At 43.5% G+C, this 23,103-nt stretch overlaps 2 protein-coding genes across 2 annotated transcripts; both read right to left on the bottom strand.

Annotated features, from left to right (window-relative positions):
• Window positions 1-622: 622 nt before the first annotated feature.
• On the bottom strand, window positions 623-7,103 carry LOC120749913 (glutathione S-transferase-like). The gene is made up of 7 exons (XM_040057860.2): window positions 7,004-7,103; window positions 5,793-5,906; window positions 5,073-5,124; window positions 3,144-3,276; window positions 2,139-2,280; window positions 1,368-1,499; window positions 623-1,049 (listed from the first exon to the last, which is right to left on the bottom strand). Exons 2-7 carry the CDS (start codon window positions 5,877-5,879, stop codon window positions 927-929), a joined length of 669 nt encoding a protein of 222 aa, XP_039913794.1. The 5' UTR covers window positions 5,880-5,906; window positions 7,004-7,103; the 3' UTR covers window positions 623-926.
• A 7,301-nt stretch (window positions 7,104-14,404) lies between these two features.
• LOC120749914 (glutathione S-transferase-like) lies at window positions 14,405-20,985 on the bottom strand. The gene is made up of 7 exons (XM_040057861.1): window positions 20,931-20,985; window positions 19,747-19,860; window positions 19,019-19,070; window positions 16,663-16,795; window positions 15,817-15,958; window positions 15,047-15,178; window positions 14,405-14,728 (listed from the first exon to the last, which is right to left on the bottom strand). The coding sequence occupies exons 2-7, from the start codon at window positions 19,831-19,833 to the stop codon at window positions 14,606-14,608; spliced, it is 669 nt and encodes a 222-aa protein (XP_039913795.1). The 5' UTR covers window positions 19,834-19,860; window positions 20,931-20,985; the 3' UTR covers window positions 14,405-14,605.
• Window positions 20,986-23,103: the final 2,118 nt, after the last annotated feature.

Here is a 23,103-nt window from a genome sequence, read left to right as displayed (position 1 = left end):
CGATCCTCAGTAGTGGAGCTTGATTGAAGAGATGAGGATGAACAACTCCAGTACAACTTGTATTAAACTTGGTTTAATATGCAGAGATATAAGTCAATATGGATTCCTACATTCCAAGGTCTCACCAGCACCAGACACCATCCTGACTCCTCCTTTCTCAGTAAGTTTTAAACTGGTGACAAGCATTTGTTTCTCAGAGTCTGCAAAGTGCTTTTAGCCGCTACAATAGACCTTCTGACAAAGGAAACATTGGTGAAGCAGCACCACAAGAGTTTAAGTGTGGAGTGACAAAACAGAGGTGCTGCAGGGCCTATAGTACAAACATAGGCCATGTTAAGCTCCAAGGAAAGCTGAATCCAAACCTTTCATCCTGACCTAACCAGAACCTGCAGCCTTTTCCAGACATTCTCCAGGAAAAAAAAAAAAAAAAAAAAAAAAAAAAAAACACCAAAAAAAACCCCACAACAAACAAACAAAAAACCCCCACACCACCACAAAACCATGACCTAATGTTTGGGATAATCTCTCCTAATTTTCCAGCAATTCTTGGGAATGCCAGAAAAGCAGAACCAGACAGACCTTAGGCATAGAATTAGTAGCAAGAAATCAAGGAACAGCTGGGTTTTGAGTATTGAGAGTAAGACTTTATTTCAGGTATTCTCTTTAGTTATTTAAGGCATCCTGTGCTGTCCAATATCCCTCCTAATCAGGGAAGTATTTCCTTTGCTGGTAGGCTCATGTACCTTTACCTTGGAGTGCCTGTAGTAGGCCAAAACCAGTCCCGTAGCTAAGGAAAGAGACATCAAAAAACCTTTCTTTTTTTCACACTTTCCATAAATTTATCCTTGCCACTCTTTTAATGTGTTTCACTTGGCTCCCATCTGCAAATAAAATGAAACAGCGTTTCTGTGGCTTTACAGTGTTGCTCAGGAGTAGAAAATTTTCATCACCTGGTCCAAAACAATCTCATCTGTTGGTGGTTTCCTCTGGCTGCCAGGCTGCAGGAATTTCTTTATTGTGGGGATTTTACATATTCTTGCCTTAAAGCTCTACAAAAGAAAACCAAAACAGCACAGTGCTTAAGACCATTGCAGCTGTCAGACATTTCAATCTTATCCATGCTCTGAAAGTCACATTATGGCTTGATGCTGCTGCAGAAGCAATATGCTTCCCCCTCTTATGCTTTTAGGATTGTAGTGACAGAAATGGGCAATAACAATGAGTATTTGAGGCCAGCTACAAGTTCTTAGGGTGCCTGATTATTTTCCATGTCATTTCTGACTCTCCCACTCGCCCATATTTCTCAGCCACTTTAAATCAGTGGTCCTCTACAATTAATTATTCAGGCACACTGCACATTCATTTACCTGCAAGAGAGGAAATTTGGAAAATATTTCAGGCTTCCACTCTTCTACCATTAGAATGATTTCAAGTAACTGAACATCTGCCCTGCTCAGCTGGTTGCCAACCAGAAAGTCTTTCCCATGGTCTTTCAAAACCTGAAAACAGAGAAACAGAAGGAGATGATGTCTTTTCTCTCCATTACTTAATATGATATCATCAAAGCAGGGTCACACACTGCATGGAGTTATCTGTGAAAGAAGAAAATGCAGTTCAAACACCTGTAGTACAAACAATGATCTGATGGCACTGCCATGCTAGGCATCATCTATCAGCTCTTTCTCTTCTACATTTCTGTCTGGCAGCTGAGTTGGGCTCATCTTGCCTTGCCTGCTGTAGATGCATTGAAGGCTAAGCTGTACGAGATACAGAAGGAACTGTAATGCTTTTATACAGCATGTATGGCAGAGGGGCATCTGCACTTCAGGAGGAATCTTGATGTCAAAGCTGATGCTCTAGTGTCTTCTGTCTGAAACAACACACAGATTCAAACATGGGCATTTGGGAGCACAGTGTGTGCTGGGTTTTTGCAGCTTTACATCTCTTCCAGATTTGGAGTGCCTTCTGTCCTGTCTGTAGTGTTCTGTCTCCACCTTATTCCCAGCACCACCAAAACCAGAGCATTTCAATTCCAGTGGTAGTTTTGCTTCTGTTTTCCACCATAAAACTTGTGTGGATCCAGGATGGATGTTCAAGCATAACAGTATCAACGGAGTGACAACCTCTTTGCCACATACCTTCTCAAAGACTGGGAAGTATCTGTTTTCGGTTTTATCCATCATATTTGCAAAGTGTTGCTCTTTTTTGTCTGCTGGTTGAATTTCATAAGTCATGAGCAAGTCATTCAGATCGAACATTCCTTCCACGTACATATCAATTCTGAAAGGATTAGATCCATTTGGTCAGGTCAAACACAGTAGGTCTGAACAGCACAATCACTCCTGGCATAACCTCACTGACATGCTGGGAAATCCCTGCCTCTTCTCTCCCACACACACCCAGCCTGGCAAAGTTCCCCAGGAATGCAGTTGCATTGGAGGCAGGCAGGGGGGGAGCTTGGGTGAAAGACAAATGCAAAATTCCTAGGCAAAACCTGAACCCTTTCACTTCTTACTGGGACTGAAACTTTCGTGGTCCATGGGTTTTGAATCTGAACCTAAAACTAACACATGTGCCATCCAAACTTGTGTTAAAAATCCCATCAGACAGGGTAAGTTTAACAGCAGGTGCATACCATTTCCATCAAATATCTTGACATGTGCTTACCAATGCTTATTAATTTGAAGCATTCAAAAATACCTCAGGTCAAAACATGTGCCCTAGGAGTCCTGTCCTTTAATAACCTGTTATTAATTCCGTTTCTATACTAATTCCTGGTTAGTAGAGGGGGAGGGGTTTTGTTTCCTTAAAAGACATTGCCCTAAGTGTCATGAGGAGAAAATGATGCTGCTGACAACCGCAAGAGAGAATGAAAAGCAGCATCAGTAAGACAATCTGCCCCGTGACTGCTTTCTTCTGATGACTGCATTGACCTCTGATTGATGGTTCATGGGCTCACTTGCCCTATCTAATCCAGCTGGCTGTCACTGCTGTAGACATCACCCGCAGCTGCAGTCATCTCATGCTGCACAAAGCGCTGCTCTCTCCCACTGAACCTCGCTGTGAGCTGGGATGTCCCTGTGTTTCACTGAGCTACACTGGGAGCCGGGGTCTAACAAGCAAAGGTGGTACTGTTGCAGTACAGGACTCTCTCCTTCAGGTCCTTCCCGTAGAGGTTGTACTTCGTTGCTATGTAGTTGGCAATGGCTCTGGTCTGCACCAGCTTCATCCCGTCCATCTCTACCATTGGCACTTGCTGAAAGAGCAGGGATCCATCTAGGGATAAGGGAATAACACAAGGAGACCTTCAGTCCCTGAATGAGAACCACGAGCATGTGTTAGTCAAAGTAACCACATGTATTACTTTTTACTTAGAATCTGAATCAGTTAGCCCAGATAAAAAATACCAAGATCATCAAATCCACATGCAAACCCCACAATCCCTTAATTTCACCACTAGACCATGTCCCCAAGTGCACGTCTACACACAGAGACTCAACCACTTCCATGGGCAGCCTGTTCCAATGCTTGACAACCCTTTTGGTGGCAACCTTCCTCGTTCTTACAAGAAGGTGTGGAAAACGCTCCCCATGCCAACAACCTTTTCTTAGTGACATGTTAATAATTTCACACTATAGCAGTGAACTCGTGCGAATTTCAGATATCAGGAAACAGCCAAATGCAGAACTTTTACCTGTCATACACTAAGAAATACATGCACTGCAGGTCCCTAACACAGGTGATTTTCATGGGCATTAATATCAATGGGAAGGACTGAAGGATCTGGTCCAGCCAGTTATGGTCACATTTTGCTGAATATATCTGGACTTTCTAAGCACTGGCCACCACACAGTGTGAATAATAATGAAAACAGATAGGAGTGAACATAAAAACATAAAATGTATTTGTGACTGCTTTACTGACAAATGGCATCTCATCTGTACAGGCATGAAGTGGAAACAATGAGTGAGTTCCATGAGATTCCTGCAAGACCCAAATATCTCTCAGAGTGAGGCTGGAGCCATGAAACTCTCCTGCTAACATGCAGAAGCCTTGTCCTAGCATGCAAGAAGTCAAAATACTTCTAGAAACAGAGATATCAGGTCAAAGAAGTGAGGAACTGCTTTTCCTTTAGGAAATCATATTTCTTGGCTTAGATAACTCATCAGCTATGTCCCTCTTGTACCCATTGTAAGACAATCATACATGGAAACTGTCTGCTAGTAAAGGAGCATTTACCTTTATGCTTGTGTCCCAAAATACTTTTTGAAAGGCAGCTGGTAGCAGGGGGACTGAGACATTATTCCTAAAGGACAGCAGGACTGCAAATGCTACCCTTAGCTCAGATTTCTTTTCACTGGCCAGGTGAACCGCACAGACATGTCATTTGGTTTGGAGGAAACATGACTCTCATGTTCAGGAAGATGGAAGCTGAAGCTAGCATGGTGGGTAGTTCCCTTGGGAGGCAGGAATACAGCAGAGGTAAAGGTAATCTCTGGAACTCGGTTTTTATTTGGATTATAAAACAAAGACTGTAGGCAACCTAAAATGCTGATGAATTTCAAGGTGATCTGATGACAGAAGCCTCTGTTGCCATAGGATGGAAGGCAATGGACACAAGCTGAAGCCAAGGAGAGTCAACCACCTGAACTTAAGGAAAGGCCCTTGGACGGTGTGAGGTGTCCAGAGAAGCTGTAAATTCTCCATCCTTGGAGAAAAACCCAGCTGGACATGGTCCTGGGGAACTTACTGGAGGTGGCCTTGCGTGAAGAAGGGAGGTGGAGTAGACAACTATGAGAAGTCTCTTCTGGCCTCAGCTTTTCTGTGATTCAGTGAAGATTGAAGCAACTGGGGGGATGATACCACCTAACACACTGCAGTGTGCACCTCGGAGACCTGATGTACAGTCCAGTTAAGAGATTTTCTTTTTAAGACAGTAAGACTTAGGAATTCTTAGGTGTTCTCCAACAACTAATTCTAATTCTAATTCTAATTCTAATTCTAATTCTAATTCTAAATGTTGTGATTATTACTATTGCTGGTGTTATTATTTCTAAGTGAAGGAAACTTACCCTTCTGTAACTTTATCAGATCCTCCTTTTTTTCCAGGTAAGATTCTTCAAACTGCAGGAAGGAGAGAAGAAACGTTCTCTTATAATTCCATGATTAAGCTTCTTCATCATTTAGGTGAAGAAGGCCTAAAGAGATGTGTTTTGGGCAATTTTATTTTTTAAAACATAAACCATATTTGAAACCTGTCAGGCATACGGCACAGGGCCATCACTGTGGCAGAAACCCATGGCTATTGAAACACACACATTCCCCTACAGATCTTAAAACACTCCATCTCTGGTTTAATATCAGAACCTGTCAGAGGTAAAAAAAAATTACTCTGTGGTTTACAATGTACAGTGCCTTCAAAGGTAAATTACATTGTGATAGCAATAATAATCTCTTGCTATTTTGGACATTGGAATTTAACTGAAGGTACTCAGAATTGCAGGTGCTTTACCTCTGACCAGAAGATAAGAAGTCAGGTTCCACTGCTCTGGTTTTAAACTTCTTTCCCTAGCTACAGGGGAGAAGTATTTGTGGTGCTACCAGCAGGATTTGCATGTGATGTGTGAAGTGAGACAGGAACTTGCCCCCTGTTTAGGGTAAGCTCGTGGTCACTGTTGGCTTGCTCAGCAATGCACTAAATGCAGAGGTTGAAACTGCTGCTCAGTTTTCATAAGGAGCAGTAAAAGCACATAATTGTCACAGGATCTCAGTATAAAAGACCAGAGGCAAACCTCAACCCCAGCTGCTGCCAGTAGCCACCGTATGGTTTCCATTCGGCCTCGTCCATTGAAGTAGTGCAGTCTTGGTTTTCCAGACATGTTCCCACGTGCCTGATTTCCTAGTATCTGCAATGAAGAAATAAAATTTGCAGTTTTGAGTCTCTAACTGGCTCTCAGAGTTGCCTTGTTTGAAACCAATGATTTATGGTCCAAGACTTTAATCAATTAACAAAGGAGCTAAAAGTTAGATTATATTGAGACACTGCCTTGTATCATTCTGCCTTCAAATGTTTCTCACACGTGCAGGATAGTTAAGCAGAACTCTGTACTTAGAGCAATTGGCCCAGCCAGAAAACCAGTGAATCAAAACCATTTGAGCAAAAGACCAAAATGCAGAGGATACCTTTTGGTATTCCGACCAAAAAGCAGAGGGTGCTCTCTGTGTATTTTGTTTGGCATTATCTCAGAATAGTTTACTGTTTAATCAGCTACATGCTATAAACTCAGTGATTGCTGTGCTTTCTCCAGCAGCCATTATGCTCCATTATAACTGGCCAGGAAGGAATTCTTTCTCCCAGTCAACCTCTTTTACAGCACTCCCTGCTTCTGTAATCTCTTTAGACAAGCCTCCCAAGACATGGAATTTAATTTTGCTTCTGGTAACATCAGATTTGCCTTTCCCGCAGGCACAGCCACTGCGCAATGCTTGCTCGGTCCAGTTCCAACTCTGCTGGAATTTCAAGCAACTACAGTTTCTAGGCAGGAATTTAAAGCAACAACACTTTCTAAGCAGACTGTCAGCCACTGCACTCAGAACCACGTGTGCACAGCAGCGATAAACACACACAAACAGTGCCCTGCCTATAGCAGCTTCATGGCTATTGACTCTCTGTCAGCTACAAAGCTGAAGCATTAACAGCAGCAAAAGGAAAATGCCCAAACCCCCACCATATTCCCCTTTAAATAACAAGTCACCTTCTCGACAGCAGGGAGGAGGAGGGGATAGGAAACACTCCCCACTTCTGAGATCTACACTTCTGTCGATCACTTAATTCTGTACACCTCAAAAGCAGCTGATTTAGAATTCAACATTGGGTACACATAACCATGTTAGTAAAGGAGGTACACACACTCACATTTAATCTATAAAACCCTTTTACTGACTTTCAGATACAGCAAATCCCTGCCTTTTTAGGGAAAAATAAAGGAAAAAACTCACTTACCTTGCGCACAGTGTAACTCACTCTAAGCTCTCAGCAGTTCTGCCTTGAGATTATATAACTCTGTAGCCCCTCCTACACTGAGTATTCCAAACAGCTCTCTGCAAATGGGAAACTTCTCTCTCTTAAGCAAACAAAACCAATTAGCTCTGTTTAGTTACTTCTCACCTACAGAAAATAAATTCCTGACTTATGCTGACTATGTACAAATGTAAGATAAATCAGAGGTCATAATCATTGGAAACATCTGTGCCAGCGTAAAGTTTTTCTAATATTTGCTGGTTTTTGACTCTTATCACATTTCCACTTTACATAAGCCACATCAACTAATTCAGCTCGAATCTATCACAAGCTTTTATGCCTTGCTTAGGGTATATTCCTTCAGGACACTTTTGGAATGCCTTACTCTTTCCCGCTCCAAGGTCAGGGCGAATAAAAGTCAGGAGACATTGTTTTTGAAGTCTCACTCTGAAATTTACTATCCTTATCTATTGCAAACTCATGGGATGTGAGTTGTCTCTAAAAAGTCCAGAAGGTGAGCTGAAATGGTGTCTATTCAAGGCTATTTAGGTCCCAATTATCCAATAAATAGTCGACATCTATATTATTTATACTTCTAATCCAATTATGATCACCTAAAACCCGCAGTGTGGATGTCTTTCACCCAATTACAGAAAACCACCCAGATGCGTGAAGAGTAAGGAAGAAGAAGGTGCAAAAAAGACAACTAATCCACACCCCAAGTTCTCCATCTTGGCTCCCATATATCACCATACACTAAAATCTCAAATCTGAGTTTTTCACCCCGTGAGATCACACAATTCTATCCAAACTACATCCCCATGATTCCAGTACTATCACTCATTTTTGGAAGCCTGTTTTAAGGCCTCAGGTCAAATGCAGTGCTTCTCTGAAGTCCCGCGCCTGTTAGCACAGAGTCCAAAATTCTCTGCATCTAGAGTTCCCACATCTCCCCCTCCTGTGTTGAAACAAGACTGCTTTGACCATATCTGCATGTGAGATGTTTGTCATCAGTCTTTGTGCAGTTCTTGTTTGTGTGCTTGCTTCTCTGTTCTTGGAGTTGTCAGCGTGTTTCTGTGCTTGATCTGTTCTTCAGAGTCTTTGTTGGAATCTCATTGGGTCTCATATCTGTAGAAACACAAGCAAGCTCTTCGCTACAGGTTAATAGAGAAAGTGTACCTTGATGGAAAAATGTGTAACTCATATTGAAACTGGAAAGAATTAGGAAAAAATTGAATATAACAACTAAAAACTTTTCAAATGACAAGCATAATTAATGACTGTTAGCAATAACACATATGAGGCTGATCAATTATTAATTACTAAAATATTGTACCATTCCCCCGGAGCCTGCAAACAGCTGAAAAACCTCTTTCCAGCAGGGACCTGGATATCTTTTCCCAGGCAAAGTTCTCAGATTCACTCCAAAGATCAGTTCAGCTGTCATGTTTACAGGGTCAAATTGTCAAGTCAAAGTAGCTTGTATCTAGTTTTTGGTGCAGAAAACATCTGGGTTTGTTGGTAGAATCACCTGTCCAGGTAGAGTCAAGAGTCTGGCCAAGACTCAAGCACTAAACTGGAGTGATGTCCCTTAATACATTTCTAAGACAAAATTCTTAACAATAATCATGAGATGCTTAAGCAAGTGTAAAACAAGAAGTGACACATGTCTTTTGGATAATTAGAAAAGATGTTAAAGCATATAAGAAGTCAACCTTAAATATAGAAAATTGACAAATTCACATCATGTAATCAATATATCAGTACTAGTAATCTTAAAAAATTGAAATAACACTTTCCTAAACTATTATGCACTGTTGGGGGTTAGATTTGTTCCTTTTATTTCTTATAGATTTTTTCCCCACCAATTTCTAAGAGACTAAGTACTGGTGCTTAGATGGTGCTTGACCAACACAAAGGAGGTAGCCAAAAGGAGGGAGGGGAAAAATCACAGAGTTTTGGGGCAGGAAAAGGGAACTGGGGGCTCTTCTTGCTCTGAGCATTGGAGAGGACACCCAGGCTGCTGCCTGCTGTGGGAGGAGTCCACTGTCAACAGAAAATCCGGTCCTGGGAAATCTGCCACCATCTGCTCATGTGCCCAGGAATTCGGAGCCCCTTTGCCTGCCCTGCTGAGCTGGGCCAACCCTGTCCAGCTGTTGCGGCTCCTTCAGCACTGCTCACTTTGCCGGGACACCCCCCTGCCTGCCAGGACATTCCACCCTGCTTGTCGGGAGCATCCTGCTGTTCCAGCCACCAGCCTGGGAGTTTCCACCTTTCCAGCTTGGTGCTCTTGGAGTCCCAAGAGATTAGACTGCCCCAGGCTTTGTGAAACAAAACTCCTCGAGGTTCCTAGTTCTGTTTATTATTATTATTTTTATTATTGCTGTAGTTGTTGTTGGTTTTTTGTCCTGTTATATTTACTAGTAAAGAACTGTTATTCCTTTCCCCATAGCCCTGCCTGAAAAAACTCCTTTAATTTTCTAAATCATAATAACTTGGAGGGAGGGGATTGGAATTCCCCATTCCTAGAGAGGCCCCGCTCCTCCCTCGCAGATACTTGTCTCTCAAACCAAGACAGACCTAAATATAGTAAATTAACTCCAATTAAAAATCCATTTCTATTTTCATTCCCCATTGTCATAGAACGTCTCTTCTTCACACTGTGATGGGTTTCTGCACAATGAAGGGTCGGATGATTGCTGTCTTCCCTTCTGTAGAGTTGTCTTGTCAAGGAGTTACTTGAAAAGCTGTGAGAGTCTTTTCTAATATTTGAGCTGAAGCTTCCGTGAGATTTCCGAATTGTTCTCCCAAGACATCAGCTTGAATTGCTGCTACATGCGCAGGGGTGCTTATCTTGCTGCAGGCTTCTATCATTTGAGGCAAGGTTGGTTGTGGACCAGGCAAGGCACTAATTGTGTGCTTACATTCTTCATTGGCGTTCCCAAAAGCCAGGCTTTGAAGCAGATGTGGTTGTGCTACTTCATCAGGGCATTGTCCCTCCACTGCCTGAGTGAGGAGGTCTATGAAGGAGGTGAATGGCTCAGATGCTCCTCACTTTGCTTTTGTGAAAGTGCCCTCTGGGATTCCAGTAGGTTGAATTTGCAAGATGGCTTTCCAAGCTCCCTTAATACCCGCGACCACATTCTGAGGCAGATCTGTAGTTTGATTTTTGGGTCGATTTTGAGGTTGATTGCCAGGTAGTTGAGCCAATGTGAGAGGTGCATTTTGGCCTCCAGCATAAGACACTATTAATCTTTCCAAAGCTCTTCTCCCTTTGACTTCCCATAGCATGTTTTGTGAATCTGTTAAAATTGCGGTAGCAATATACTTGCAGTCATTAGGCATCAAACTGTAAACTTCAAGCATGCCTTTCAATAGTTGTTTGAAATAGGGAGAGCCTAAGCCACCCTCTTTAAGTGCTTGTCTCAAATCTTTAGTTACGTCGTGTGACGTGTGTTATTGTCATGCCAGAATTTCCCTTTTCAGGCTTCAAGGTCGCACTCATTCCTCCTCCTGTATGAAGAGCTGCGGTTGCACACGCTGCGCATTACGATTAGAGGTGTAGTAACAGAAGCGGCCACTGGTGGCGCTGTAGCAGGCGGCTGAACGCCTTGTTGATCACAAGATGGCGTCGGCGGAAGTCCACGGCATTATTTACGGCAGCACACAGGGCGCTGCCATGGCGGCGCAGCTCTGCCCGCTCCGGGTGGCGCCGGAGCCGCCCTTGCCGCTTCTGGCAGTGCCGCTCCTCTTGACTCACGCGGGGGGCTGCTTTGCCCGCCCCGCCCGCTCCGCCCGATGTCACTCCGTGAGGGGGGTTTCTCCGCCGGCCCCAGGGTCGTTCTCCATAATTAAGAGGGTCTTCTGTCGGGACTCTGCCTTCCTTTGGCTGAGCTGCGGCCAGCGTTCTTTTAAAAGCTGCCGACTCTGTCTGAGCAGAAGAAGGCGGGGTCGCTACCTTCTCCGCTTTTTGCCTTACGGGCTGCATCTGGGAACTTTGTAACTCAGCGATTACGGCGCTGGGATTTTCTGTTTCCCTCTTCTGCAAGTTCCTCCTGCCCCCGGCCTGCGCCTGCCGGGGTTTGATGGTGGCTGAACCCACAGCCGTGTTTTGTGGTTTTAAAATTGCTTGCGGAACCGCCGGGGTGGCTGCGCTCGCTCCTCGCGGCACTCGTGCACTCGAGGGGCTCGATCCACCCTCCGCCGACTCCGCTCGGCCCCGGCGGAGGCACGCCCGACACCCCGTGAGGGGGGATGGAATCGCCCGCCCCGGGGGGCTGCGCCGTCCCCTTTGCCTCATGCGACGGCCGTACGTGTCCCATCTCGGGCTGCGGGGCTCGTCTGTCCGCTACGACCTGCGGTGCCGCTTGGCTGACGCCGAGAGAGGGGACTGTCCTCCCCGATTCCTGGATCGCTGCTGCGCTGTGTTCCTTATCTATTACAAACTTACGAGATGCGAGCTCTCTCTAACAAATCGAGAAAGTGAGCTAAAGTGGTGTCTATTCAAGGCTATTTAAGTCCCAATTATCCAATAAACAGTTGACAACTATATTATTTATACTTCTAATCCAATTATGATCACCTAAAACCCACAATGTGGATGTCTTTCACCCAATTACAGAAAACCACCCAGGTCCGTGAAGAGTAAGGAAGAAGGTGCAAAAAAGACAACTAGTCCACACCCCAAATTCTCCATCTTGGCTCCCATGTATCACCATACACTAAAATCCCAAATCTGAGTTTTTCACCCTGTGAGATCACACAATTCTATCCAAACTACATCCCCGTGATTGCAGTACTATCACTCGTTTTTGGAAGCCTGTTTTAAGGCCTCAGGTTGAATGCAGTGCTTCCCTAAAGTCCCGTGCCTGTTAACACAGAGTCCAAAATTCTCAGCATCTAGAGTTGTCACAGGACACTTCTGCTGAATTTAATTTTTGGACATCTGGGTTGGCTTTTTTTTTTTTTTTTTTTTAGCCTGTGAAAAATGTTTCCCTGAATATGACTCGGTGAAAATACACACCAAAGATGACTGTAATACATGATATAAAAATTCGTGCTGAAACTAATGTTGTCTAATAAAAAACTCAACATGAATAGTCGTCTGGGAGATGCATATCCCAGAGTATCTCCATCCACAAGATTACTTGAAACCAGCATGAATATTCGTCTGGAAGGATTGCATTCCAAAGAGATTTTGCGATAAAGAGACATGTCCCAACATGTAAGAAAAGACAAGACCACCGAAAAAGAAGAGACCCCCTCGAAAAGACTTGAGAGCGTATAAAAGAGACCCTCTGATAATAGTATTGCGTGAAACACGGTGAAGCCGTGCCTTCGAGCCCCTCCCGGTCTCACCCAGCACTGTTCGCCTGGTGCAGTGTGGTACTGACCTTTGTTTGTGGCTTCTTACAATTGTATTTTAATTATGGAATAAATTCTTTTTATAATCAAAATTGGCTGTCAATTTATAACAATAACTGTAAGAGACAGTGAATGAAGTGTTGTATCAGAAGGCAAACTCCACTCTGCACTCCTTTGGAAACCTTTGAACCCCTCAGGGGAAGCCCCAGGGCCTTGCCCTGGAAGAACAAATATACTATAGAGTCTGCACCTGGGCTGAAAGAGAAGATTTCCCCCATGGTGCCTTACAACACCATGTGATCTACCCCAGTTTTGCCCTCCCCAAATGTCCCTAATTCTCGTGGTTTCTCCTTTCCCTGTTTCCCCATTGGTTGTGGTATCCCTGGTGGCCTGACCCTGTGTCCCTTATAGGTCACTGCCCTCTGCCCTCAGACCATTGGTCCCTGACCCCTACTTAACCCTGTGCACACCGCATGCACCGGTCAGGGTCTTTTGTCCCTGATTCCCTTTGGCTTGTTGGAATAAACCTTCCCTGGAATTTATCATACAAAAGGCCCTTCTTGCCTCTCTTAGCTGAGCTAGCCATGGTGTGTGTGGTGTGTGGACTTGACTGCTTTGCCTGAGTGCCTACGCAAGCAGCCTTTCCAAAAGAGGTGCTTATTGGGGATTATGTAGCAGCAACCACCATCTAAATCCCATGTTGCTACATGCTCCCCACTGCTTTCATTGGTCAACTGTATTGATTTCAAAATGTCAATACAGAAATATCCCCCATGCACCATCCTGTCTACCTAGTCTACATGGTTAATATTGAGGTAGGCATTAACTGCAGTCAGGGTCAATATACACATGCAAACTTTTGCTGAATTGCCCTGAACATAACTACAAGCTGGGATATTCTTCTTATGTTACACAGGGAGGTTGTATAAATTGCAGTGTGTAACACAAAGAAATTGTTTGTTACAGTATGAGGGGCTTTCTCCTTCAGGTGCTTTCTGTACAGTAGCTGTAAGTGTTGTCTGAACGCTTCAGCGAGGCAGGAAACAGCTCCTGCAACAACTCTCTTTAATACGTGCTTTGCTGTTGAAAAACATGGGTTCATTTCCTTTCTTGATGATGAAAACTGGTTGCAGCTGCATGACATTTCTTATGAAGAAACTGTTGGCCTTAGTAACAGCAACAGTGCCCTGAGATTGCCCAGCTGAAAGCTACCAGTGCTCTAGTTGTAGCTGGATTTGGGGCAATGGCTCTTTCATCTGCATACTTGGTTTATTTGGTGTTTAATTAATATCACAGGATCATAGAAAGGTTTGGATTAGAAGGGACCTTAAGGATCATCTAGTTCCAGCCCTCCTGCCTGGGGCAGGAACACCTTTCACTACATAAATGCACAAAAAACTTCATCAAACATCAACATTCTCATGATCCTCAGTAGTGGAGCTTGATTGAAGAGATGAGGATGAACAACTGCAGTACAACTTGTATTAAACTTGGTTTAATATGCAGAGATATAAGTCAATATGGATTCCTACATTCCAAGGTCTCACCAGCACCAGACACCATCCTGACTCCTCCTTTCTCAGTAAGTTTTAAACTGATGACAAGCATTTGTTTCTCAGAGTCTGCAAAGTGCTTTTAGCCGCTACAATAGACTTTCTGACAAAGGAAACATTGGTGAAGCAGCACCACAAGAGTTTAAGTGTGGAGTGACAAAACAGAGGTGCTGCAGGACCTCTAGTCCAAACACAGTCCATGTTAAGCTCCGAGGAAAGCTGAATCCAAACCTTTCATCCTGACCTAACCAGAACCTGCAGGCTTTTCCAGACATTCCCCAGGAAAAAAAAAACAAAAAAACCCCACAAAACCAAAAACAAACAAACAAACAAACAAAAACCCCACAAAACCCATTACCTAATGTTTGGGGAAATCTCTCCTAATTTCCCAACAGTTCCTGGGAAACCAGAACCAGAGAGACCTTAGGCATAAGAAGTAGCAGCAAGAAATCAAGGAACAGCTGGGTTTTGAGTACTGAGAGTAAGACTTTATTTCAGGTATTCTCTTTAGTTATTTAAGGCATCCTGTGCTGTCCAATATCCCCCCTAATCAGGGAAGTATTTCCATTGCTGGTAGGATCAAAAAACATGCTTTTCATTGCTTTCATTATTGTCCCACTATCAGGAAACACAATGAAAGGGGCTTTCTGTGGCTTTACAGTGCTGCTCAGGGGTAAAAAATTTTCATCACTTTGTCCACATCATCCTTATCTGGTAGTGATTTCCTTTGGCTGCCAGGTTGCAGGAATTTCTTTATCGTGGGGATATTGCTTATTCTTGCCTTGAAGCTCTACAAAAGAAAACCAAAACAGCACAGTGCTTAATATCATTGCAGCTGTCAGACATTTCAATCTTATCCATGCTCTGAAAGTTACATTATGGCTTGATGCTGCAAAAGAAACTACATGCTTCTCCCTCTTATGATTTTGGGGTTGTAGTGACAGGGGGTAGCATAAAAAAAACAGTAGCTGTGGCCAGCTAAAATACATAGGATATTTGATTATTTTCCATGTCACGTCTGACTCTCCCATTCGCCCATATTTCTCAGCCACTTTAAATCAGTGGTCCTCTACAATTAATTATTCAGGCACACTGCACATTCATTTACCTGCAAGAGAGGAAATTTGGCAAGTATATCAGGCTTCCACTCCTCTGCCATTAAAATGATTTCAAGTAACTGAACATCTGCCCTGCTCAGCTGGTTGCCAACCAGAAAGTCTTTCCCATGGTCTTTCAAAACCTGAAAACAGAGAACCAGAAGGAGATGATGTCTTTTCTCTGCGTTCCTTAATATGATATCTTCAAAGCAGGGTCACACACTGCATGGAGTTATCTGTGAAAGAAGAAAATGCAGTTCAAACACCTGTAGTACAAGCAGTGATCTGATGGAACTCCATGCTAGGCATCATCTATCAGCTCTTTCTCTTCTACATTTCTGTCTGGCAGCTGAGTTGGGCTCATCTTGCCTTGCCTGCTGTAGATGCATTGAAGGCTAAGCTGTACAAGATACAGAAGGAACTGTAATGCTTTTATACAGCATGTATGGCAGAGGGGCATCTGCACTTCAGGAGGAATCTTGATGTCAAAGCTGATGCTCTAGTGTCTTTTGTCTGAAGCAACACACAGATTCAAACATGGGCATTTGGGAGCACAGTGTGTGCTGGGTTTTTGCAGCTTTACATCTCTTCCAGATTTGGAGTGCCTTCTGTCCTGTCTGTAGCGTTCTGTCTCCACCTTACTCCCAGCACCACCAAAACCAGAGCATTTCTATTCCAGTGGTAGTTTTGCTTCTGTTTTCCACCATAAAACTTGTGTGGATTCAGGATGGATGTTCAAGCCTAACAGTATCAACTGAGTGACAACCTCTTTGCCACATACCTTCTCAAAGACTGGGAAGTATCTGTTTTCAGTCTTGTCAATCATATTTGCAAAATCTTGCTTCCTTTCATGTGCTGGTAGGTAGCCATGTTTCATGAGTAACTCATTCAGATCGAACATTCCTTCCACGTACATATCAATTCTGAAAGGATTAGATCCATTTGGTCAGGTCAAACACAGTGGGTCTGAACAGCACAATCACTCCTGGCATAACCTCACTGACATGCTGGGAAATCCCTGCCTCTTCTCTCCCACACACACCCAGCCTGGCAAAGTTCCCCAGGAATGCAGTTGCATTGGACGCAGGCAGGGGGGGAGCTTGGGTGAAAGACAGATGCAAAATTCCTAGGCAAAACCTAAAGACATTTACCAATGCTTATTAATTTGAAGCATTCAGAAATACCTCAGGTCAAAACATGTGCCCTAGGAGTCCTGTCCTTTAATAACCTGTTATTAATTCCGTTTCTATACTAATTCCTGGTTAGTAGAGGGGGAGGGGTTTTGTTTCCTTAAAAGACATTGCCCTGAGTGTCATGAGGAGAAAATGATGCTGCTGACAACCGCAAGAGAAAATGAAAAGCAGCATCAGTAAGACAATCTGCCCCGTGACTGCTTTCTTCTGATGACTGCATTGACCTCTGATTGATGGTTCATGGGCTCACTTGCCCTATCTAATCCAGCTGGCTGTCACTGCTGTAGACATCACCCGCAGCTGCAGTCATCTCATGCTGCACAAAGCGCTGCTCTCTCCCACTGAACCTCGCTGTGAGCTGGGATGTCCCTGTGTTTCACTGAGCTACACTGGGAGCCGGGGTCTAACAAGCAAAGGTGGTACTGTTGCAGTACAGGACTCTCTCCTTCAGGTCCTTCCCGTAGAGGTTGTACTTCGTTGCTATGTAGTTGGCAATGGCTCTGGTCTGCACCAGCTTCATCCCATCCATCTCTACCATTGGCACTTGCTGAAAGAGCAGGGATCCATCTAGGGATAAGGGAATAACACAAGGAGACCTTCAGTCCCTGAATGAGAACCACGAGCATGTGTTAGTCAAAGTAACCACATGTATTACTTTTTACTTAGAATCTGAATCAGTTAGCCCGGATAAAAAATACCAAGATCATCAAATCCAAATGCAAACCCCACAATCCCTTAATTTCACCACTAGACCATGTCCCCAAGTGCACGTCTACACACAGAGACTCAACCACTTCCATGGGCAGCCTGTTCCAATGCTTGACAACCCTTTTGGTGGCAACCTTCCTCGTTCTTACAAGAAGGTGTGGAAAACGCTCCCCATGCCAACAACCTTTTCTTAGTGACATGTTAATCATTGCACACTATAGCAGTGAACTCGTGGGAATTTCAGATATCAGGAAACAGCCAAATGCAGAACTTTTACCTGTCATACACTAAGAAATACATGCACTGCAGGTCCCTAACACAGGTGATTTTCATGGGCATTAATATCAATGGGAAGGACCAAAGGATCTGGTCCAGCCAGTTATGGTCACATTTTGCTAAATATATCTGGACTTTCTAAGCACTGGCCACCACACAGTGTAAATAATAATGAAAATAGATAGGAGTGAATATAAAAGCATAAAATGTATTGGTGACTGCTTTACTGACAAATGGCATCTCATCTGTACAGGCATGAAGTGGAAACAATGAGTGAGTTCCATGAGATTCCTGCAAGACCCAAATATCTCTCAGAGTGAGGCTGGAGCCATGAAACTCTCCTGCTAACATGCAGAAGCCTTGTCCTAGCATGCAAGAAGTCAAAATACTTCTAGAAACAGAGATATCAGACCAAGAAAGTAAGGAACTGTTTTTCCTTTAGGGAATCATATTTCCTGGCTTTGTTTCTGTGAGGTTTTAGCTTTCATGTTTTTCAGATTCTGTGCTGCCTAGGGTTGTATTTCTGAGCTTCATACTGGCATTAAACGCCAGTAAGCTCTCCTCACAGAGTAGGTAGACAAATCAAATCCTTTTCCTGTCCTGAAAGGATAACTTTCAAACCTAAAAGCACAAACAATGGTGGGCTGATAAGAGAAACAAGAAGGATAGGACCTCACAACCTGAAGCAGTAATTGGACAATTGAACCCCAACATGCAAATGGACTGAAGCCTATAAATATGTAAGATCACATGACCAGTTAGCCATTTTGTGACCATTCTTAGATCACCTTGGGTGTAGCCCTGCTCAGGCCCTGTCCTAGACAAGGTGTATCCTAGAGACTTTTCAATAAATACCTATTTATTCACTAGAGGTCTGTCCAATCTCTATTTCAGGCCAACCTTCCCAAGGCATCAACTTAGATAACTGATCAGCTATGTCCCTCTTGTACCCATTGTAAGACAATCATACATGGAAACTGTCTGCTAGTACAGGAGCATTTACCTTTATGCTTGTGTCCCAAAATACTTTTTGAAAGGCAGCCGGTAGCAGGGGGACTGAGACATTATTCCTAAAGGACAGCAGGACTGCAAATGCTACCCTCAGCTCAGATTTCTTTTCACTGGCCAGGTGAACCGCACAGACATGTCATTTGGTTTGGAGGAAACATGACTCTCATGTTCAGGAAGATGGAAGCTGAAGCTAGCATGGTGGGTAGTTCCCTTGGGAGGCAGGAATACAGCAGAGGTAAAGGTAATCTCTGGAACTCGGTTTTTATTTGGATTATAAAACAAAGACTGTAGGCAACCTAAAATGCTGATGAATTTCAAGGTGATCTGATGACAGAAGCCTCTGTTGCCATAGGATGGAAGGCAATGGACACAAGCTGAAGCCAAGGAGAGTCAACCATCTGAACTTAAGGAAAGGCCCTTGGACGGTGTGAGGTGTCCAGAGAAGCTGTAAATTCTCCATCCTTGGAGAAAAACCCAGCTGGACATGGTCCTGGGGAACTTACTGGAGGTGGCCTTGCGTGAAGAAGGGAGGTGGAGTAGACAACTATGAGAAGTCTCTTCTGGCCTCAGCTTTTCTGTGATTCAGTGAAGATTGAAGCAACTGGGGGGATGATACCACCTAACACACTACAGTGTGCACCTCGGAGACCTCATGTACTATCCAGTTAAGAGATTTTCTTTTTAAGACAGTAAGACTTAGGAATTCTTAGGTGTTCTCCAACAACTAAGTCTAAGTCTAAATGTTGTTATTATTACTACTGCTGGTGTTATTATTTCTAAGTGAAGGAAACTTACCGTTCCGTAATTTTATCAGATCCTCGTTTTTTTCCAGGTAAGATTCTTCAAACTGCAGGAAGGAGAGAAGAAACGTTCTCTTATCATTCCATGATTAAGCTTCTTCATCATTTAGGTGAAGAAGGCCTGAAGAGATGTGTTTTGGGCAATTTTATTTTTTTAAAACATAAACCATATTTGAAACCTGTCAGGCATACGGCACAGGGCCATCACTGTGGCAGAAACCCATGGCTATTGAAACACACACATTCTCCTACAGATCTTGAAACACTCCATCTCTGGTTTAATATCAGAATCTGTCAGAGGTAAAAAAAAATTACTCTGTGGTTTACAATGTATGGTGCATTCAAAGGTAAATTACATTGTGATAGCAATAATAATCTCTTGCTATTTTGGACATTGGAATTTAACTGAAGGTACTCAGAATTGCAGGTGCTTTACCTCTGACCAGAAGATAAGAAGTCAGGTTCTAGTGCTCTGGTTTTAAACTTCTTTCCCTAGCTACAGGGGAGAAGTATTTGTGGTGCTACCAGCAGGATTTGCATGTGATGTGTGAAGTAAGACAGGAACTTGCCCCCTGCTTTAGGGTAAGCTCGTGGTCACTGTCAGCTGGCTCAGCAATGCACTAAATGCAGAGGTTGAAACTGCTGCTCAGTCACCGTTTTCATAAGGAGCAGTAAAAGCACATAATTGTCACAGGATCTCAGTATAAAAGACCAGAGGCAAACCTCAACCCCAGCTGCTGCCAGTAGCCACCGAATTGGTTCCATTCGGCCTCGTCCATTGAAGTAGTACAGTCTTGGTTTTCCAGACATGTTCCCACGTGCCTGATTTCCTAGTATCTGCAATGAAGAAATAAAATTTGCAGTTTTGAGTCTCTAACTGGCTCTCAGAGTTGCCTTGTTTGAAACCAATGATTTATGGTCCAAGACTTTAATCAATTAACAAAGGAGCTAAAAGTTAGATTATATTGAGACACCGCCTTGTATCATTCTGCCTTCAAATGTTTCTCACACGTGCAGGATAGTTAAGCAGAACTCTGTACTTAGAGCAATTGGCCCAGTCAGAAAACCAGTGAATCAAAACCATTTGAGCAAAAGACCAAAATGCAGAGGGTACCTTTTGGTATGCCGACCAAAAAGCAGAGGGTACTCTCTGTGTATTTTGGCATTATCTCAGAATAGTTTACTGTTTAATCAGCTACATGCTATAAACTCAGCGATTGCTGTGCTTTCTCCAGTAGCCATTATGCTCCATTATAACTGGCCAGGAAGGAATTCTTTCTCCCAGTCAACCTCTTTTACAGCACTCCCTGCTTCTGTAATCTCTTTAGACAAGCCTCCCAAGACATGGAATTTAATTTTGCTTCTGGTAACATCAGATTTGCCTTTCCCACAGGCACAGCCACTGCGCAATGCTTGCTCGGTCCAGTTCCAACTCTGCTGGAATTTCAAGCAACTACAGTTTCTAGGCAGGAATTTAAAGCAACAACACTTTCTAAGCAGACTGTCAGCCACCGCACTCAGAACCACGTGTGCACAGCAGCGACAAACACACACAAACAGTGCCCTGCCTATGGCAGCTTCATGGCTATGGACTCTCTGTCAGCTACAAAGCTGAAGCATTAACAGCAGCAAAAGGAAAATGCCCAAACCCCCACCATATTCCCCTGTAAATAACAAGTCACCTCCTCGACAGCAGGGAGGAGGAGGGGATAGGAAACACTCCCCACTTCTGTATATCACTTAATTCTGTACACCTCAGAAGCAGCTGATTTAGAATTTAACATTGGGTATACATAACCATGTTAGTAAAGAAAGTACCTACACGTATTTAATCTACAAACCCTTTACATTGATTGAGTTTCACATACAGCAACTGCCTGCATGTCCAAAATATTGTCCCCTCTTACCTTGTGCACAGTGTAACTCACTCTAAGCTCTCAGCAGTTCTGCCTTGAGATTATATAACTCTGTAGCCCCTCCTACACTGAGTATTCCAAACAGTTCTCTACAAATGGGAAACTTCTCTCTCTTAAGCAAACAAAACCAATTACCTCTGTTTAGTTACTCCTCACCTACAGAAAATAAATTCCTTATTAATGCTGACTATGTACAAATGCAAGATAGATAAGAGGTCATAATCATTGGAAACATCTGTGCCATCAGAAAATGGTAATGTGCCTCCTATTTTCATTGCTTGGTGCCCTGCTAGTTAAAAATAATTATAATGGCTGAAAAGCTCATACATTTTTTAAAAAAATCTGCTATGCCAATCACACTTTTTTCCTAATATTTTCTGGTTTTTTTACTCTTAACACATTGCCACTTTACATAAGTCACATGAAATAATTCAGTTTGAATCTGTCACAAGCTTCTATGCCTTGCTTAGGGTATATTCCTTCCGGACACTTCTGCTGAATAATCTTTGGACATCTGGGTTAGTTTTTTGTTTTCTTTTTTCTGTGTAAAATGTTTCCCTTACTATGAGTCAATGAAAATACATACCAACTACAACTGTGAGAAACAGTGAATGAAGTGTTGTATCAGAAGGCAAACTGCACTCTGCACTCCTGGCTGCTTTCTTTGGTGTGAAAAACACCAATCACTTGCTCTAAAATTTTGAAAGTTTAATAGTAAATAAAATGGTTATAAAAATAGAATTCGAGTAAAAAAATTGAACAATTAGGGTTAGGACAATACGAGACAATAAAAACAAAGTTACGGACATCTAGGTTTCTTCCCAAGCAAAAACCTCCGAAGAAGGACTCCCGTTAATAAAGGATTATCTCTTAAATGCAATAGTCTGTTGAATATTCATACATTTTATACATGATGCATAAATTCCATTCAAACAAAGAATTGTTTCTGAGCTTATTGATATCCAGAGAGAATAATTAAATGGTGGTGAAAAGGATAGGGAAGTGTTATAAAAGAGATCAAAAGTTTTATGTCTATATATTTAGCTTAAGATGGTGAGAACGCAAATTGACCAGGTGACCCCCCTGGTGGATGCAGGAAGGGCTGTGGATGTTGTCTATTTGGATTTCAGCAATGCCTTTGACACTGTCTCCCACAGCACACTCCTGGATAAGCTGGCAGCTCGTGGCTTGGACAGGAGCACTCTGTGCTGGGTTAGGAACTGGCTGGATGGCCGGGCCCAGAGAGTGGTGGTGAACGGTGCTGCATCCAGCTGGGGCCAGGCACCAGTGGAGTCCCTCAGGGGTTTGTGCTGGGGCCAGTGCTGTTCAATATTCTTATTGACAACATGGATGAAGGCATGGAGTCTTTCATTAGTAAATTTGCATATGACACTAAGCTGGGAGTGTGTGTTGACCTGTTGGAAGGACGAAAGGCTTTGCAGAAAGACCTGGAACAGTTGGACAGATGGGCAGAGTCCAATAGGATGAGGTTTAATAAGTCCAAGTGCCGAGTCCTGCACTTTGGCCACAATAACCCCCTGCAGCGTTACAGGCTGGGGTCAGTGTGGCTGGACAGTGCCCAGGAGGAAAGGGACCTGGGGGTGCTGGTGCCAGCAGCTGAACATGAGCCAGCAGTGTGCCCAGGTGGCCAAGAGGGCCAATGGCATCCTGGCCTGTATCAGGAATGGTGTGGCCAGCAGGAGCAGTGAGGTCATTCTTCCCCTGTACTCTGCACTGGTGAGGCCACACCTTGAGTGCTGTGTCCAGTTCTGGGCCCCTCAGTTTAGGAAGGACGTTGAGATGCTTGAGTGTGTCCAGAGGAGGCAACGAGGCTGGTGAGGGGCTTGGAGCACAAACCCTGTGAGCAATGACTGAGGGAGCTGGGGGTGTTTAGCCTGGAGAAAAGGAGACTCAGATGTGACCTTATCACATTCTACAACTTCCTGAAGGGTGGCTGTGGTCAGCTGGAGGTTGGTCTCTTTCTTCAGGCAACAACAGACATACCAAGAGGACACAGTCTCAAGCTGCGACAAGGGAGATATAGGCTGGATATTAGGAAAAAGTTTTTCACTGAAAGAGTGATAAAGTACTGGAATGGCTTGCCCGGGGAGGTGGTAGAGTCACCATTCCTAGAAGTGTTTAAAAAAAGACTGGATGTGGCACT

Source organism: Hirundo rustica, chromosome 3 (genome assembly GCF_015227805.2).
Source record: "Hirundo rustica isolate bHirRus1 chromosome 3, bHirRus1.pri.v3, whole genome shotgun sequence".
Taxonomy (NCBI): Eukaryota; Metazoa; Chordata; class Aves; order Passeriformes; family Hirundinidae; genus Hirundo; species Hirundo rustica.
This window is presented reverse-complemented; position numbering and strand designations above follow the sequence as displayed.

What these genes read in the sequence shown, in the direction of transcription:
- LOC120749913 (XM_040057860.2), bottom strand. Translation starts at nt 5,879, where the DNA reads ATGTCTGGAAAACCAAGACTGCACTACTTCAATGGACGAGGCCGAATG. An exon ending in TGGCAGCAGCTGGGGTTGAG is followed by an intron (nt 5,125 to 5,792) that starts GTTTGCCTCTGG and finishes TCCTTCCTGCAG; the next exon opens with TTTGAAGAATCTTACCTGGA. An exon ending in ACTTCCCAGTCTTTGAGAAG is followed by an intron (nt 1,500 to 2,138) that starts GTATGTGGCAAA and finishes CTCTGTTTTCAG; the next exon opens with GTTTTGAAAGACCATGGGAA.
- LOC120749914 (XM_040057861.1), bottom strand. Translation starts at nt 19,833, where the DNA reads ATGTCTGGAAAACCAAGACTGTACTACTTCAATGGACGAGGCCGAATG. An exon ending in TGGCAGCAGCTGGGGTTGAG is followed by an intron (nt 19,071 to 19,746) that starts GTTTGCCTCTGG and finishes TCCTTCCTGCAG; the next exon opens with TTTGAAGAATCTTACCTGGA. An exon ending in ACTTCCCAGTCTTTGAGAAG is followed by an intron (nt 15,179 to 15,816) that starts GTATGTGGCAAA and finishes CTCTGTTTTCAG; the next exon opens with GTTTTGAAAGACCATGGGAA.